The sequence below is a fragment of the Cervus elaphus genome, chromosome 5 (genome assembly GCF_910594005.1).
Source record: "Cervus elaphus chromosome 5, mCerEla1.1, whole genome shotgun sequence".
In the NCBI taxonomy this organism is placed as follows: domain Eukaryota; kingdom Metazoa; phylum Chordata; class Mammalia; order Artiodactyla; family Cervidae; genus Cervus; species Cervus elaphus.
The window spans coordinates 102,142,250-102,161,830 of NC_057819.1; the positions used below are offsets into that span (position 1 = coordinate 102,142,250).

The 19,581-nt window shown below is 40.5% G+C and overlaps 1 protein-coding gene across 1 annotated transcript; it reads right to left on the bottom strand.

Moving 5' to 3' along the window:
• Positions 1–2,480: 2,480 nt before the first annotated feature.
• Positions 2,481–18,377, bottom strand: TMEM220 (transmembrane protein 220). Its single transcript, XM_043903862.1, has 6 exons — positions 18,018–18,377; positions 17,299–17,328; positions 13,103–13,163; positions 10,854–10,977; positions 9,463–9,522; positions 2,481–2,616 (listed from the first exon to the last, which is right to left on the bottom strand). The coding sequence occupies exons 1-6, from the start codon at positions 18,360–18,362 to the stop codon at positions 2,481–2,483; spliced, it is 756 nt and encodes a 251-aa protein (XP_043759797.1). The 5' UTR covers positions 18,363–18,377.
• Positions 18,378–19,581: the final 1,204 nt, after the last annotated feature.

Sequence of the window (19,581 nt, forward strand, 5' to 3'; positions counted from 1 at the left end):
GCTGTGTGAATGAGCTGTGGACACTTTTTGCTTATAGTACTCATCATATTTGTACTTTTATGGGTTTATGCTCCTGTTTTGTAAGCCAAAAAGATCACCAGTTGCCTCACAAGTGAACAAATGGCACCTCCGTTCACACAGGTAGATGTGTGGTCTCCTTGCACACCTCCTGTGATTTCAGCCAAAGCAGGACTGTGCCTGCCATCCTGCCTGTCTGGGCCCCCAGCCGGTGCTGGGTGAGACTGTAGTAGGTAAATGAATTTAACCCTGACTCCTTTCATAGACAAGTGGGGCATGTTTAACTGAGTTGTCATATATTCTGAGGCTTATTTGCAAAAACATTTACTCAATGGCAGATGAGGACTGTTCAAGTGTAGAGAAAGTTTGATTCAGGGCCTAAGGAAGGGGACGACAAAAGCCAGGGCTAGTCAGCGTAGTGTGCCTGCCGAGTACCAAGGCACTGTGGAGTACAGCATGTGCGTCTCCACTGGCTGCTGACAGATTTCCCCAAACTCGGCGGCATAAACTGTGTGTGTGTGTTCTCTGACAGTTCCAGAGGTCATAAGTCTGGAAACATCTTCACCGGGCTGAGAGCACCATGTTGTCAGGGCCAGGGACTCTGGGGGATACTCTGTTTCCTGGCCATTTCCAGTTTCTAGAGCTGCGTGGCTTGCTGTCCTTGGCTCATGACCCCACCCTCTGCAGAGACAGCCTCACAGCCTTCTCCAGTCTCTTGCTGCTTTATTGTCACGTGCCTTTCTCCTCTTCTGTCTGTGTGGTCAGGTCTCCCTTTGCCTCCCTCTTACAACAGTGATGGCATTGAGGGCTCACCCAGACAATCCCCATCTCAAGATCCTTACTCACATCTGCAAACTGCACATTGTGATGTAAGGTAACATTCATGAGAATTGGGATCCGGTTACGTTTGAGGCCCTTTATTCACTTTCCAGACTTGGCTATAATGTGCCCTCTGCACAGTGTCAAGCATTGCTTGGAGGCTGGGTAGGTCCTTATGGAATTTGAAAATAAGTCTGTTTCTTCATTTCTTGACTACTAGTTATATATACAAAAACTATGAATATGCACCATAAACGTACACTAGAACACTGAAATCCTTTATATAAGGAGACAAACTACCAGACTCACTTTCACTCTCTTGACATAGTTGGTGCTAATACTTTTTGAGTGAAATATTTCCTAAATCTCAGGAAACTTCACTACGGAGTTTGATGCCATCAACTAAGAGTTGCATCCAGATGCTTTAGAACAGCACCGACCAACAGAAACAACTTGTGAGCCACCTTGGTAATTTGAAATATTTTAGCAGTCACATTTTAAAAAGTACACAAACACATAAAATTAATTTTCATAATATAATTTTATTCCAATACATCTAATGTTATTTCAACATGTAATCAATATAAAAATATTTTACATTCTTTTTATACTAAGTTTAAAATGTAGTGTGTGTTTTATGCTTAATCCATCCATTTGGACAATAACTTTCATTGAAAAAACCTGGTCTGTATTTAGGTACAAAATTTACAGTCGAAGAAGTAGATTCACATATTTCAGTTGTTCCAAACAAGCTTAAAGCAAGTGTTCCAAATACATGTAATCAGTTTCCTCATAATTGATGTTTGTAAATTAAAAAATTAAAACTTCTTCAGTAAGTACATTTCAAGTGCTCAATACAGCATGTGGCTTGTGGTCGCCAGATGGTGCAGCTCTGAAATGATCTCTCCAGAGCTACTTTTGGCATTCGTTAAGGATATGTGTATAGATTTTGGTCTTACTTTTCAATTACATGGTAATTAATATTCCCTCTCTGCTGCTTTTTGGTCCCAAATTCCTTTATTCTAACTTTCCTTTCTTTCCAAGACATAGTTGTTCACTTTGTTCACCCGAAGTCCTCATTTAATTCACAGCACCATTTAATTCATGGTACCAGTCCAGTCTAACAATGTTAGTTGAAGGGCACAGCCCTCCTAAACTCCTATCTATCATTATCCAAACCCTGCTTCCCTCTGTTATCCTGTGCGGAGGACTTTATGTTTGGAATGCTCTCATGTTATCTACTTTAATCTTCACAATTACATAAATGAGTGGGTGGGCTGGTATTTATAGATAAAGAATTATCCAAAAGATAATTTCAGTTATCTTTGGAATTCTTGGAATTCTTTAATTCCAAAGAAAGTAGATTTATATATTTCTCCAAGTCACATGGATAGTGATGAAGCAGAGTTGGGATTCATCTTTCTTAACTTTCCTACTACACTATGATAAAACAGAGTCAGACCCTTTTCTTATTAGTCCCATCCAGTCCTGTGTTGTAAGCAGGCATACAAAGTTCTTAGGATTTAAAAAAAAAATTCATCTCTAGTAGTAACTCAACTGAAATAAATTCCTAGGAAGTCAGCTTGTTACAACCATGTTTATAAAAAATCAAGAACTCTCATTTTAGGAACAGGATTCTTCATTTAAATCACTGTCTTGCAGTGAGCTGGCCAGGAGGAGCGCATCTCCTTGTTTATATATATGTAGACCCAGGAGATAAACGGGAGAAGAGCGACTGTGGTAGCAATGGCCAGCTGAATTCTTCCACCACCTGGAGCCCTATAGACACACAAAAATGATTAGAAACAAAAATCCAATTTGGTTTGGTAACAAATAAGACTGAATTTAATAAAACACATCACTGCATTTTTGTACAGTCTTTAATTTTTTAAATTGAAATATAATTCTTACTTGTAGTTCTTTATATGTTCCTACTGCAAATCCTTTTTTTTTTTTTTTAATGTGTATTCTACATAGCTTTTCCCGCTCACTTAATAATGTGTTGTAAGGAACTGAGGTCATTGATTAAGCAGTGTTAAAATGGATCCTCACCTAATGATTTTAGTGTCCCGTTGAGGAAAACTTTCTCCTCAAGGTTTTGAAGATACTAAATTATCTTTTCTAAAAGTTTCATTGTTTTGATTTTTACATTAGATCTATAGTCTGCCTAGAATCGATTTTTATGAAAGTTGGAGGGGTTGTTTCTCTTTTTTCTGTATCGATATTCAATTGATCCATCACTATTTATTGAAAAGATTATCCCAGAGTGCTACCATTGTCCTAAGTCAAGGGTCTATATGCACATGGAACTGTTTCTAGACTTTTGTTTCATTCACTTATCCTTTTGCCAGTATGGGTTTATTGTATATGGCCAAAGAATCATTATTTAGGTGTTCTTTATTTTAATATTGAGATCTTTAATTTCTCCCATAATGTTTTATAGTTTTTATAGTTTTGCTTGTAGGGATTTTGCATATCTCTGCTATATTTAGTCCTGGGGTGTTGATATATTGATATTATAAATGGTAACTTTTTATCATTTTCTGTTATTGCTGATTAAAAATAAGATTTTAGTAAATACTATGTCACATAGTATCCAGCAATCATGCCAAACTCACCTATTTGAAGAACATTTTAGATTTTTAAAAAATTTTCTACATATGCAATTAATGTCATCTGTGAATAAGGAAAATTTAATTTTTCCCTTCCAATCCTTGGGCCGTTTCTTTCTCTTTTTTTTGCCTTATTGTACTGGCGAGGACAAGCGCTAGGATGGTGGTGAGAAATGGCAGCCGGGGCCACTCCTCACTCCTGATCTTAGAGGAAGTATTCAGCGGCTCACCATTAAGGGTTATGCTTTGATATAGCTACTCTATCAGGGAGCTCAGTGCTAAATAAGCTGCCTGCAATGCAGGAGACATGAGTTTGATCCCTGGGTCCAGAAGATCCCCTGGAGAAGGAAATGGCAACCCACTCCAGTATTTTTGCCTGGGAAGTTCCATGGACAGAGGAGCCTGGCAGACTACAGTCCACGGGTTCACAAAGTGTCAGACACGACTTAGAGACTAAACAACAACAACCCTTTATCAGGGTAAGTCTGTTTTCTATGAGTTTTTATTATAAGTGGCTGTTGGATTTTATCAAATGTTCTTTTTGTATAGATATTTTTTTCTTTCATTCTATTAATCTGGTGAAAAACATTGGTTGCTTTTCAAATGTTAAACTAACTGTATTCCTAGAAAAAACCCAGCTTGGTGGTTGGGTCATGAATTGCAGGACTTGATTTGCTAATTTGTTTAGGGTTTTTCCGTTCATGGTCATGAATGAGATGGCTGTATAATTTCTTTTTTTCTTTCCTTTTTTTGGGTGGTAGGAGTAACATTCTTGTCAAGTTTTGGTATCCAGATTATTCTGCCCTCAACAAATAAACTGGAAAGTATTCCTTCTTTTTCTGTTCTCTGAAAGAGTTTGTTGAAGGTTGGCATTATTTCTTCTTTAAATATTAGGTAGAATTCTGCAGTTACGCCATTTAGAGTTTTCTTTTAGGAAAAGTTATCTACTCAATTTCTTTAACCATTCTAAGACCATTCTGAGTATTTCTTCCTGTATCAGTTCTGACAAATTGTATTTCTCAGTGAATTTGTGCATTTCATCTACATTTTCATATTTATTGGGAAAAAGTTGTTAATAATATCTTATGATTTTTGCAGTATCTGTTACATGGGTAATAACTTTCTTTTTCATTCCTGATTGTTTTTTTGTGCCTTCCTGATTATTTTTTTGTGCATTCCTGATTATTGTTTTGTGCCTTCCTTTCCTTGCTCTCTAATTATTTTTACCTTTTTAGTCTTGCTAGGGTTTATCAATATTATTAATCATTTCAGAGAATGAAATGTTGATTTTTTTTTTTATTTCATTGGATTCTGCTTTTGTGTTTATTTTCTCATTATTTCTTTGGGCTTATTTTACTGTTATTTTCCTTCTTTAACTGGAGAATTCTTAACTTCTTGGAAGTTTAGCTCATTGATTTTTCAGCCTTTTTTTTTCTTATACATGTATTTAAGGCTATAAATTCCCCCATAAGCATGCTTTTTAGCCCCCATCCCACAAATTTTATTGTGTTATGTTTTCTTTATCATTTAGTTCAAAATATTTTCTTTTTTTTTTTTTTAAATCTTTTGACCATGCCACGGGACATGTGGGATCTTAGTTCCCAGGCCAGGGATCAAACCCATATCCCCTGCCTTGGAAGTGTGGTAACTTAACCACTGGACCACCAGGGAAGTCCCTCAAAATATTTTCTAATTTTCATTGTGATTTCTTCCAGATGTTCTTTGGAAGTATATTTCCTGATTTCCAAACATACCGTGGTTATATAATTATTATTTTTGTTAATGATTTCTAGCTTAATTGCACTGTGGTCAGAGAACATACTCCATATTACAGTTCTTTGAAATTTGTTGGGACTTATTTCATGCTCAACATGAAGTATTTTTGTAAATATTCAATGTTTACTTGAAAAGAATGTGAATTCTGCTCTTCTTGGTGCTAGTGTTCTATATATGTCCATTAGGTCAAGTTTTTTATTGTGTAGCTAGTCTTCTATATCTTTATTGATTTTTAAAATCTTGTTCTGTTAGTAACTGGAAAAAGCGTATTAAAGTTTCCCAAAATGATTGTTAATTTTTCAGTTTTTCTTTTTTGGCTTGTCAGTATTTATTTTATATATTTTGAGGCTATGTTAATTATATATGCTTTTTATTAATAAGTGGTGTTGAGATCACCAGAGAGCCAAAGGGGAGAAAGATAATATTGCATCCATTCTTTTTGCCATTATACTAGGATAAATTCTAAATAGGTCAAAGATTTAAATGTAAAAATGAAACCATACGTGTATTAGGAGAAAACTTGGGTAAGTTACTTAAAACCTGAGAGGACGGAAAGTTTTCCTACCTGTGACTCCAGATCCAGAAGCAGTAAGGGAATGGATTGATCAATGTGGATACATTAAAGTATTTTTTCATGGCAAAGCATACTTTGCATGAGTAAAGTAAAAGGACAATAAAAGCAAAAGAGAATGTTCATCTTATATCACTGCTGCTGCTGCTGCTAAATCGCTTCAGTCGTGTCCGACTCTGTGTGACCCCATAGACGGCAGCCCACCAGGCTCCGCCGTCCCTGGGATTCTCCAGGCAAGAACACTGGAGTGGGTTGCCATTTCCTTCTCCAATGCATGAAAGTGAAAAGTGAAAGTGAAGTCGCTCAGTTGTTTCCGATTCTTTGTGACCCCATGGACTGCAGCCTACCAGGCTCCTCCGTCCATGGGATTTTCCAGGCAAGAGTACTGGAGTGGGGTGCCATTGCCTTCTCTGATCTTATATCACAGACAGGGTTAATAGCCCTAGTATGTAAAGAGCTTCTAAAAGTAGAGAAGACCAACTGCCTTAGAAACTGGTTAAACCTACATCTCTCAGAGATGAACTAACATGTATAAAAAAATGCAAATGGCTCTTAATCATACAAAAATATGCTTACCTTTGTTCCTGATAAGAGAAATGCAAGTGAAAGCTACTACCCGTTTCTCAACTATCCAATTAGTAAAACTTCAGAAATTTGACAATACACTCTGTTGGTACCGTTTTTAATATCAAGCGATTAGATACAGTCTGAACAGTAGAGGGCTGGATGCATATACTGTGGACATATCAAAATAAGCAAAGTTAAAAAAAAAAAAAATAAGCAAAGTCTTTATATACCACAGAATGATCTCCAGGATGTGGTAAGGGTAAAACGAAGAATACAATTGTGTATAATGTGCTACCACTTTATCTAAGACAAGCCGGAGTACCAATGAATGCATGTATTTGCTCCATTAAGAAAGCATGGAAGGATAAACCACAAAGTAGAAAAAAGTTTTACCTATAGAGAAAGGGGGGAATTAGGGTTGGGGGATAGAGAAGTTAGAGCCCTTTGAATGTCCTCTGTTTTGTAAATCTATATGTAGAACCATATAGATATTTTACATAATTATAAAACAAAATATATTTTAAATAAAGTATCCCTAGAAATTTAAAGTAAAATGAAATAAACTATGTATTCACTTGGTGAGATTAGCATACAGAGTAACTATTCCACGTAATTTGAATGTGCATCCCTTAAATAGATATTCCCTAACAACAACAACACTACCTATTTTCTGTAATTATATTATTATTCTGAGATTGTGTTTGTATTGTGGGATAAGTCAGATGAGTTATGTTGAGGTCTCTGAGACTAGAGATTTTTTGACATGATTAAAAGGAAATACAGATTTAAGATTGCTGATAAGTTTAAATGAAAACCTGTGTTCCTGAATTTGAATTCTAGGATCAACATGAACTCATAAGGGATTTTATCTTTAACTATATATATGTAAAAATATATATACATATAGCTACTTTATATATATTTTATATACTCATACATATGTATGCATATACATTTATGACACACATAATACACATGTGTGTATATACACATACATGTGTACATATATGTGAATTTCCTAATTCTAACCACTAAAAAGAATGAACTCAATCCAGTAGTAGTGAGCACCATTTATACCCACAATGTGACCTCTAAATACTATTAGCTACCAAAAGTAAAGAAGGCTTTTGGGGGAAATGGTTGATTCCAGGTCTGGGGCATAAAATGTACACCTTAGTGTGGAACATTTTGTCATACCAGAAAGCAAGGAAGCAATCAAAATTTACTAAGACCAAAAAAACTAATAAAAGTTTACTAGGATCATGTTAAACAGAATTCTGAAGCCAGTGTGAAAAAGTGCCATTAATCAAAGATGGAACAGTCTAAGCAACTGCCATGGCCTGAAAAAACATCAAGTATGTTGAGATCTATGACTTTATAATGGTACTGTTACATAAACAAAACTCACTGGTCACTTCTGGAAGAGGCCCAGGCAAGAAAAACTCATTATTCTGAAAACTGGGCAATTAAGAGAATCAACTCCTTTTCCTCTTATGATTTGTATCTGAGTAGTCAAAGAATTGATAAGTAGAAGTTTTCGAAGTTTTCCAGGTAATAGCCAAGAAATTATATAATTAGAGTATCAGCATTCTGCAACTCAAATGAATTCGTGGATTTAGGCAATGGTCATGAAGATGTTATACTATGTTACAGAGAAACAGCGAGGTGTGATGTACGTTATTATGGAAGTACATAACACCACCCATGAGGTGGTCTTGCCTGGTGGTGGTGGTGATGGTGGTGATGAGGATGACAAGAGGAGAAGGAGAAGAAGACAACGATGACCAGCCTGTGCCTAAGCCTGGGATCTTACCACCAGTTTTTAGGAAACACGGAGCACAGGAACAAGCATTTATCATACAGTTGTGGAAATGTAAACACTGGCTGGACAACTCAATACTGAATAATTACTGTTTTATTTTTGTGTGTGTATTGGTAGTAGAGTGGTTATTTTTTAAGTGCTTACCTTTTAAAGACACATACCAAAATATATAAAACACAAAACAATATGATGTTTGAGATTTATTTCAAAATAATCAGGATAGTGGTAGATGATACAAGATTGGATATATGAAAAATGTTGAAAATGGGTGATGAGTACATCTGATTCATTATATTTGTCTCTCTACTTTTGAATATGTTTGGATATTTCAAAATAAAAAAACAAAAATTTCTTCATTACCAAAAAATAGTCCCCTACTCTAATGCTGATTTTAAAGTCTACTTTTTAAAATTAAAATGTCTATACAGGCTTTCATTTGGTTGGTGTTTGTATACTGTGATTTTTCCATCTTTTGACTTTCAATCTTTCTGATTCTGTGTATTTAAGAGTTCTCTTTTGTAAGCAGTGTTTGGTTGGGTTTTTAGTCTTTTTATCTATTTTGAAAATCTTTGGATCTTTATTGGAATATTTACATTTAATGTAATTTCTCATATGTTTGAATGTAATTCTCTCTCTCAACATCTGCTTCCTGTTTCTCCATCTGTTCTCTGTTTTTCTTTTCTCCTTTCCTGCCTTCTGTACTCCTTTTCTCTTAGTGGTTACCTCTTAGATTATTTTCCTAAGATTTTTTTTAGATTATTTTTCTAATAATCTAAGGTTTTCTCTTAGATTATTACCACGTGAATCCTTGAGTTATCAAAGTCTGATATAAGTTAGTACTTTTACCCTTTTCAGATAATTCGAGGACCCCAGACTGCTTTAGCTCCATTTTTTTCCCTTCCAACTTACATGCTTAGTTGTCATGTATTTTTCTTTTTCTATTGCTGTTTTACAAAGTTAATATTCACATATATATACCTCCAGTTTTATATTTTATTTGCTACTCACTTTTCCTCATTCTCCAAGCTTCCTTTTGAGATCACTTTCTCCCTGAAGGACACCCTCTTAGACTGGCAACTCCCTGCGATGACTCAGAAAACTTTGTATTGTGATATTCACAAAAGTATCAGTGATCGTGAAACACTGAGCCATCTATTGTTAGCTTCCCTTACAAAAAGGGAAGATTTCTCTCAAAAGATTCCTGGTTACATCTCTGTCAGTATTCTCATTCACCTGCTTGAGCACATCTGATTTTAACTGATGGGTCGAAAACTTACTTTGAAGAGCTGTGGCACAGACCCAGCCATGCTGCGATGATCACGAGACCAAACAGCTCCCTACAAAACAGCAGAGATTTCATTTTTTTTGAAGAGGCTGCAAGTGAGATGCATATCATTCCATTTTCTCCCTGACACTTGCTTCTGCTGATTGTCTGATGACTTCCTCCAAGATACAGAGCATCTACAATGACACTTGATTCTGCTGATTGTCTGATGACTTGCTCCAAGATACAAGCATCTACAAAATACTTTCAAGTCTGGCCATGACTCGTAAATTACTTTTGTCAAACCCTTTAAAGCCCTATATGAAAATAAATTTCATCTTATGAGGCAGATATGAACTTCATGATTGTTTCCCAATTTATAGATGAACAGAGAAACAACCAAAACAAAAACACAGATAAATCTACTTTATGTCATGGGGAAGAATACTACAGTCAAGAAGATAATCCCAGATTTGATAGGCACTCTCTTCATATTGTTTTAAAGGGGTCAGTGTTAGGCAGGTTGAGCTCAAATCAGTAATTCAAGTACACATTGTAGGAGACGAGGTCATGTCTTAGAGGAGAGGAATGATTTGTCGAATGAGTCAGTCTAATGATTTGGGGGTGGGTATATGCTTCTAGAATTATTTGTTAAAAGGTCGTATCTTCTACACAGAGTAGAACATAATTGTATTTGGCCAAGTACCACTTGGAAGCCCCTCTTTGATTTCACTGAATCTCGTGGGCTTCAAGTAGGTGGGGGTTGATTCAAACCGTCTGGTCTGCATTCCCATCCCCAACCCGATCTAATTTCCAAAGATTAGGGCCTGTAACAGCAGCACAAAACCAGTGGGACTTAATCTACAGGACTCTCAGTCTTGGTGTTGGCAGATGTGGGACAGAAAGGAAAGGAACGGGGCTCTTTGTGAGGTCAGGGAGTCAAGGGTGAGGGGAAGCAGAGGAAGAGGTGATAAAACGAGCCAGTGATGGTGACAGAGGGTGCAGAGGACGAGATGTACAAGGGCAAGGCTGGCAGAGGTCCCCCTCTGAGGAGGCCGATCATATTTGTAAGTAGAGTTTGGCTTGTACCAGGACCGAACCCAAATGCTGACGGAGTTTTCACCTCATTAGACTGGACTGAACATTACTCTACACCATCACTGCTCATCACAAGGGGGGCCAAGGTCCAACTGCCTGATGGTAATATAAGGTGATGTGTAGCATTTAAATCCTGGCTCCAGCTCCATCACTGCCTCAGTTTCTTTAGCATGTAAAGGAGATGATATCTTCCCTGCCCCTCGAGGTACTGGGGGAGTTAAATCACCACAGATAAGGTGTTGTGAAGACACAGATTTATAGTTCTTCCCCACCCCCTCCAAAGAGCGAAACCCACCACTCACTCACCTGCCTTCCTCCTCGTGCAAGAGGTTCTGTTTCTTATGAAGCAAGAGGTTGTATGCCAAGCTGATAGCCCACAGGCCACAAAGGATAATATGTATTGCAGACACACTCTTCCAAATAAAGTTACCTAAAAACAGATATCCTGGTGCTGTTAATCATGGAACCACGCCCCAGAGAAACAAGATTTCTTTGTATTGGCTTTTAATCTGCCTTCAGGGAAAGCATACAGAAAAGGCTGGGGTTTTTTTTTTTTTTTTTTTTTTTTTTTGGTTGTTGTTTTGATTTGCCCTCAAATCAAAAGGTTAAAACAGGTGAAAACAATATTTATAAACTTAAGTGGACATTTATTATTTTGGTTGTCCATTATCTCCCATTCGGATGCTGACTGACCCATCTTTTCTCTGGGGACCCACCCTTCCCACACTCTCAGTCCCGGTGTCCCAGACGACTGGACACTAACAAGGTCAAGGTATTCCATCCCTTTGGTGACAGTGATTTGTCTCAGGATGAACAGATAACCGATCAGGAGCACCAGCTCCATCCTGAGCTTTTGCGGAGCTATCAGGGAAGTGGATTCCAGATTCTGCTGGACCCAGCATGGTGAAGCTGTGACCTTTGAGCGGCAGGGCCACCACGTGGAGCCCAGGGCTGAAGTGTAGCTGATGTGCAACTAAGCCTGCAGAGAAGTTTAAGTTCTGAGTCACCACCAGCACCTGAAGCCAGCACCACCCCAGCCTTTTCAGTAAAGGATCCCAGTACATCTCGCTTCAGCTTGTAGGCCATTTGAGTTGAGTATTTTTTCCTTGCTTGCAACTAATGGAGCCCTAATGGATACACCTTAAAGATGTAAACAGAATTCTAGGGGCCTGTACAAGAAGCCCATACATCTGGGTGACAGGAGTTTTCTCCACCCAGGCGGGAATCATTTGTCTTTATTCTAAGGCCCTGAGGAATTTCCAGCCCCACTAGTAGAAGCTGATTTAAAGAAAGTGAAAAAATAACCTGCAGGACTGATATTCCCCACTAATAAGAAAATGTTAGTAAACAATGTAAAAAAAATTTTTTTTTTTCTGCTAGAAGACACTTTTATAGAATGAAACTGTCCAACTTAGGTTTAGTGAATTTTTAGGGCTGTAAAAGGTGAAGCAGCTTTGTTTTGCCCCTGAGGTTGGTGACCTATGGCCCATACAAGCCAGCTAATGTAAATGAATATTTTATATGTATTCTCACCTGGGATGTATGTGTAAGCAGTCCAAGGAGCAGGTTATGAAACAAATACACGATAAAGCCTCTGTGTTACACAGCCATTCACTGACGAACAAGTGTTGGGTACATGAGTTAGACATGATCCTGCTTTTAAGGAGCCCTACAGTCTAGATGGAGGAAGCATATATAGAAGTGTGCAGGAAATTACTGGAGTTACTGTGATGGATTCCCTGGTAGCTCAGACGGTAAAGAATCTACCTGCAATGCAGGTGACCCAGGTTCGATCCCTGGGTCGGGAAGATCCCCTGGAGAAGGAAATGGCAACCCACTCCAGTACTCTTGCCTAGAAAATCCCATGAATGGAGGAGCCTGGCAGGCTACATACCATGGGGTCACAAAGAGTTGGACACAACTGAGCAACTTCATTTTCACTTTCACTGTGATGGTACACAGGGAGACTAGAAAGGGCAATATGTATTAATGAGAAATCCAGAGATTTCTATAATTACAGACATTATAGACAGTTTCTATATAATAGTAGCAATGCAGATACATAGGTATCTGATACATAGCAGTTCATTCATTTTGAATGAATTCAAAATCAGAAAATGATGAACCAGAGTGGTACTGGGAGAAGGATTTGTATGGAGTAGATACATAATAGACATTGATCCCCACTGAGTATGGAGACAAAGTTAGCAGTTTGATTGTTGCTGATTTTCCATTAACTTAGTGGCTTAAGAAATAAGCACAGTGACTGAAGCCCTTCTCTCTTGGGCTACATGGCCTAACTGCTGTTCCACATTAGCATCAGAGATGCTGGGATCCAAGTGCATAAAGCCTGTCTTAGTATGGCACATCCCCATCAAGTTTTCCTGAAGATGGAAGGGGATGATCTAGATTGGAATTCACCTCCTCTTAGGATCAGAAAGAAGAAGAAAGACATGGAGGGCTCCAGTTTTTTACTGGGAGTTGGGCAGACAGACTCTCATTATTAAAAGGAAATCTGATGTTTCGTATCACCATTGAGAATTCAAGGTTCATACCTGTGACAAGAGGGTTAAGTCCAACAAGCAGGGTCAGAGTGGCAGGAATTGTATACACAACCTGTGAGCAGAAAGAGGAAATTACAGGGGTAAGAAGGATGCCCAATATAGGAGATGTTCAGAGACGTTTAGGGAGTAAAGAAAGACGACACCAGTGGTGGCCCCATGTGCCATGATTTACCTCCAGCTTTTAGTAACAACCAAGGAAGTGGTAACCTCTGCTTTTATGGCACTTACCATGTCAGGGTGTCATTTTATCTCTCTTCTCCTAGACTGTAGGCTCTTCCAGGAAAGACTTATTCATTTTCAAGCTCTAGCAGTAAGCAGAGCTCTGATCTCAAGACACAGTGACCTCCTAATCTCTCCCAAGCGACATCCATGCCTAAATGCCCTTCCCCTACTTTTCAAAAATTGCTCTATGAAAAGTAGGACCCAAGCAGCCATATTAGCTATGTGGCCATGCTGGGTCTAAACCCATGGACCACCTCCAACTAATAAAAAAATTAAAAAAAAAAATAAATAAAAATAAACCCATGGACCATCCAGCCCCATACTCCATCTCTGCAAGTGAGACCACAGAAAGTTTACTAACAGTGTATGGATCACATGTGCCCAATAAGTTCAGGTTCTTCATTTCTGAAACTGGTAACTTGTTTAGGAGTTGCAAAGACTGGCGTTAAAGAGGCCTCATTCACAGCAAGTAGGCAGATTCTAGAAAAACCTATTGCTTGTGTGTCATGGGCAGAGGACAAGCAGAGGTGGGAGGTTTATAAGAAGCATGGGGGCCTCCCCAGAAATGTAGCTGTGAGCCACATCAATCGTGATGCCTAGTTAGAAACGATTAGTTTATCTGGACGTTGTCAGGGCTCAACATTTTAAGTGATCTGCTGTCACTGTGAAAACACACCTGTCTTGACCCTGGGGAGAGATGGTATCTGTATTAAAGACCATGTTCATCCCTCCCAAAGGGTCCCCAGTGATGACTGGAATATCAGCTGGTACCAACATTTGCAAGGACAACCATGCTGCTGAGGGTTAGACCAGACGTTAGAGTGCATATGAATTATCTGGAAGTCTGATTAAAATGCAGATCTGATTCCAGAGGTCTGGGGTAGGACCCAAGATTCTGCTTTTCTAATAAGCACCCAGGGGACACTGCTGCTGTTGTTCCAAGGGCCACACTTAGAGCAGTAAGGGGTTAGTTAGTTCCCACCAGTAAAAAAGAGACTGAGACAGACTGGCAGACAGAAATTAAACACATACACATCATACGATATTTAACTGTGCTCTCCCTAGGAAGTGTTTGGCAGAGATTTTTAAATGTGCATTTAAGTATAACAGATATCTGTGATTCATAGATTAAAGGGTCTAAGATCTTCTTATTTCAATGTATTATAAACACATGAACAGGACAAATCTTTAAGTAATAGTTTCCTATGGTAGCTGTGCCATGCTAATCCTTATTTAAATGCTTATCTCTGTTTTGAATGAGATTAAGGATTCTTTTTACATGCAGAGACTGAAAGTAATTGTTTTTAGTACACAAGTAAAAACAATGCACAGTATAAACACTCAGTAATGAACTCAGAAGAATCCACATATAATGGTCTTTTATCTTTTTGTTGGTGGATTTTTTAAACTAAAGGGTATTGTAATATTTATTTACTGTATTTAGTTTAATTGAACATATAGCCACTGAGACCCATGACAGTCATTTCTAACAATGCTCTCCCCGTCTCCGTGCCACTTTTATAAAAACTAAAAAAGCCAATTTGTTTTCTTAGCCTTTTTAGCAGTGAGGAGCCATCATGTTCCAGCAATGAAATGTACAGAGAAGTCTTCTGGAGGCAAGGCTGATATGCAGAGCCCTTAACACTCAATATGAGTGGGTACTGACCAAGCAGGATGGATCCTAGACCATAAGCCTTATTAGTAGTAATATGTACTAACTGGTTAGCAGCCTGTCTGGGGAGCTTCTTGGGAAACATTTGCTCCCTGATGAAAGGGAGAAGCAGCACAGGAGGAAAACTGGTTCTTCCTACTTGTGATGCTTTTGTCTAGGGATGAGATGTCTGGAGCTGCAGCAGCCATTCTGTAAACATGAAAGGATATATCACCTACCCATTGAGGATTGGCAGAGAAACAAGAAAGCAAGCCCAGGTCCTTGATGACACTGTTGACCATTAAGCAGCTGCCTCTAGACTTCTTCTCATGAGATGGTCTGTATGTTTAGAATCTGATGCTAGTCAGATATTCTGTTATTTGCTTCTGTATGCATCCTGATACAAGTATACTCCATGAACAATTTGTGGTAGGGAACATGGGCATCAGTCAGGTACAGTACAAGCCCCCAGGACCCTGTAACCTAGTATCAGTTCATCCATGTGTTCATTCTTCCACTCTAAGAGTCAATCTGGGAAGGACTGCCATAGGAAAGCTCTATGCTAGGTTGCCAAGCAAGAAGAGGGAACTGGCCCCTGACCCCTGGAAGCTGGCATATACAGAGCCAAATCTAAGGCAAAGCAGAATGAGTTAGTGCTACAGTGAAGGTTCAAAGGAAGGATGCCTGGAACTTATGGGAAAGAGATGGAGAGATTTTGTGGTGAGATAACATTTCAGATAGACCTGGACACTTAAATAGAGTCTGACACAGGAATTCTCAGGGCAAGGCACAGAAGTACTATAGGTGGACTAGTCTTCCAAGACCAAGTTGGGAAGGTAGGTTAGGGCCATATTGTGGAGGGCCAACTTAAGACATCTTGGGAAATGACGAAAGTTTCTGTCAGGAAGCAATATGTGGGAAGAATTACAGGAATGTAAGAGATTAGAGGCAGCTCAAAGAATTAGAAAGGACCCATAAGGGTCCACATGGGAGGTAATGGGGGGCTAAACTGGAGGTGAGTGAGGATGTCTGTGGGGGTCTGGTATTGATGCTCAAATTCCATCATCCAAGCATGATGTAAAGGGTAAAATGTACAGATACCGTACAGATAAGCAATTAGACCTATACTGCTTTTTGGTGGATTGCTTTGTTCTTCATTTTGTTTTTTGAGGGGCTCTCAAAGGCAGTAGTAAGAAAACAGAGATATTAGAGATGGCTGAGGTTTTGAGCAAGGATGACTCAGAATGACTCTGCTGATAACAGAAATGGTGAGTCAGGAGGAAGAATGGGTTTTAGAAGGAAAGATGCATATTTGAGGAGCCAGTGTGACGTACTGGGGGACGGATCTAGGAGTCTTTTGGAAATTCACCATTAAGCTGGATAGTTGGAACTGCAGGAGAAATAACACTTGGAACTAAGGACATGGACCAGAGTGCTGAGGAAGAGGCCATTTGATTTGATGCAGGGGCCTGAGAATCTGGACAATAAGAATATCAGAATGTGGTTATATTTATATGTGATATTATATGTACTGTCATTCCAAATGCTTTCACTTGTTGCTACTTGTATAAAGTCAACATTATTCCAAAGCTTAAGATCATTTCATCAATGATATTGTATAGTCTTAGGTGCCTCTATTAAAAGAAACAAAATCCAGGTATTTCAGAAAATGTGTGGAACAAATCCCCCCCTCCTCTAAATGGTTTAGTCAAAGCATCAGTTCAGTGTATACTGTAGGTTTTATGGGCTTTAATTACTTTTTGTGGCTATAACTCACTGCATTAGCAGAACCACAAACCTTAAGCCTGCCATATTCTGGTCAAACGTTTGTTGGAGTTTCTGGGTAGAAATTCATGAGGATTGGTTCACACGACCTTGAGAGGTCTACTCTGCCTGTTTTATTCAAAGGGAATACAGCTGAAAGGCCCCTGTATCTCTGGAAAATTCTGAATTCTCAATTTGATCCTTCTCCTCCTAATGTTTTCACATTTCCCTGGTGGTTCAGACGTAAAGAATCTGCCTACAATGCAGGAGACCCAGGTTCGATCCCTGGGTCAGGAAGATCCCCCGAAGAAGGCACTGGCTACCCACTCCAGTCTGACGACCTACAGTCTATTGGGTGGCGAAGAGTCAGATATGCTTTAGTAACAAACACTTTCACTTTTCCTCCTAATATTTTAGGAAAAGGCGCTTACTAAGGATTTGATTTCTAAGCTCTTAGGTACACGAAGCAGGGAGGAAGGCAAACAGACACACTGCATGTTTCGTGCAGTTCCCTGATTCTTTTAGGTATGGGAGAGCAGTCCATACTCACCATCCACAGTTCTGCATCCGGATCGTTCACCTGGAACGCCAGAACAGCAGCATTAGCCCCAGGCTCTCACAGTTCTGTTCCAGTATTTGGTCTGCTCTTCATTCATGTCAGCCATTTACTAAGCCCAGCAGGAGGATACATAGGAGTAAGACAGTCTAGCTGATGGGGTGTGTGTGTGTATGTGTATAGGGGGTGTTTCTGGCTGTGTGTGTGTAGGGGGTGTTTCTGGCTGGCCCCAGCACCTGGTTTGAACACACAGCCACACTTATTTGTAAAGAAGTGCATAGAGGCTCTGCGAAGTGTGGGCCAAGCCCAGAACGGGTGTTTAAACGGCCCTCCAGTCTCAAGAAATGAGGAAAGCTAAGGCGAGGGGGCCCCAGATCTTACTTGAAAGGATAATTAGCTGTGAGGGTTTTTGTTCTGCGTGCTCTCCGAGCTGTGCACAGCCTTGCCCCCGGGCTGCCTTTTTATAAAGGTCCCCCGCAGAGACACGCTCCAAACCAGCTCCTTCCAGCCAACGAGCAAACGGGGTCATATGACCGCATCTGTCTCAGCCCAGACGGGGTGGGGGTTCCCCAAGCACCAACCCTAACTCCCGCCCTCCCCGTACCGGGCCGGCTTCTAAGACCCCGCCGGTCGGTTGGTCTACACCGCAACCGGCCTGGAGTCGGAGCCCGGGGCTCCCCTCCCGCCGCCCCCGCATGGCCCGGGGCGCTGACCTGCACAAAGGCCGCCAGCGCGAAGAAGGCGCCCATGAGCCAGTTGCAGGCGCGCCACAGGCCCCGCGGCCCGCGCCCCGCCGCCGGCGCCATGGTCGGGCGGACGGGCTGGGACGGGCCGGGACAGGCCGGGCCGGGCCGGGCGCGGGTCCGCAGGGCGGTGCGGCCCACCTCCGGCCCCTCCTCCTGCCCCGCCCGCTCGCTCGCTCGCCCGCCCGCCCGCCCTCTGGAAGGTCCGGGGTCACGGGCCGGCGCGCGCCAGGGCGTGGGGGACGCCGAGCGGGTTTCCCTGTGGGTCCCCATTCGTTCCTTCCCAAACGTGGGGAGGCGCGGGGGTCTGCCCATTTCACAGACGCGGAGAGTGAGTCCCAGGGCGCCCGCGTGGCCGCCCCAGCACACAGCTGGTCCGTGGGGGCAGGAACTTGCCCTTGAACCCAGAGAGGTGTAACTCCCAACACCAGTTTTCACTAAGGCTGTCTTCCTCATATTTAAAAAAAATTAGAGGAAATTAGAAGGGAGGGAGAGAGGAGCGAAGGAATGAGAAAAAAAAAAGGTGTGTCTATGTATGCGTGTGAGTGCGCGCCTTCTGGTTAGTGTTGATGCATTTCTTTTCAAAGCTCGGAAACTTTCAAAGCGCTGTAAGCATTATGGTAATTTCTTAGAGTGACGACAGTGATATTAGCATCTCATACAGCTCACAGCTTTTCTGAAGACAGCCTTGTTTATCTTCATGGGCTTTTATTATCAGAGGTATTTACATATTATACATATTTACAATTCTTTCCCACCACCAAAACCAACAAGATCCCCACACGTTTTGCTCATGAATTTCTTATGAACTAAAGACACTTGAAATATTCACTGTTCTCCCCTCGCTTGTTTTACGGGGCCTTTTTCTTTCTTTTTTTTCTGATTAGTTCTTCGTGGGGCTCATTTACACATCCATAGGCCTCATCATTTTTGCTGTTCTGAAAAGTCTTAATTCCTTCAAATCATCAGCGTGTACTCCTGTGCTCCTCTCCTTTTTGCTAAATCTCCTAAAACTCTTTTAGGGTTTTTTTCTTTCTTTCTTTCTTTCTCTGTTTCATTCGTTTCAAAGAATGCTTATTTCAGGAACACGGCCGCCTTACTTGGTGTAGGGACCACAAAGGGGACTTACTGTGGGCACTCCAGGAAGGTTCGAAGACTGGATCTTTATAGAGAAAATTACCGTCAAATGAGGTCACATGGGTGAACCCTTATCCAGTATGACCAGTATCCAGGAAGAGATATATACACAGACATATGCTGAGTACATAGCGATAAGACAGCCGTCTGCAGACCAAGGAGAGAGGCCTCGAGAGAAAACAAGCCTGCTGACACCCTGATCTTGCCCTCCCAGCCTCCAGAATTATAGTCAGATAATAGATGTTTGTTGCTTCACCTCCCTAGTCTGTGGTACTTTGTTGTAGTGGTTTTGCAAAGAAATACAGGAAGTGATCACAGTACCTGCTCTGCCAGCCAAACAGAGGTATGGGAGGCAAGAAAGAGTGGTGGGCAAATGCCTTATAAACCATCGCGTGCT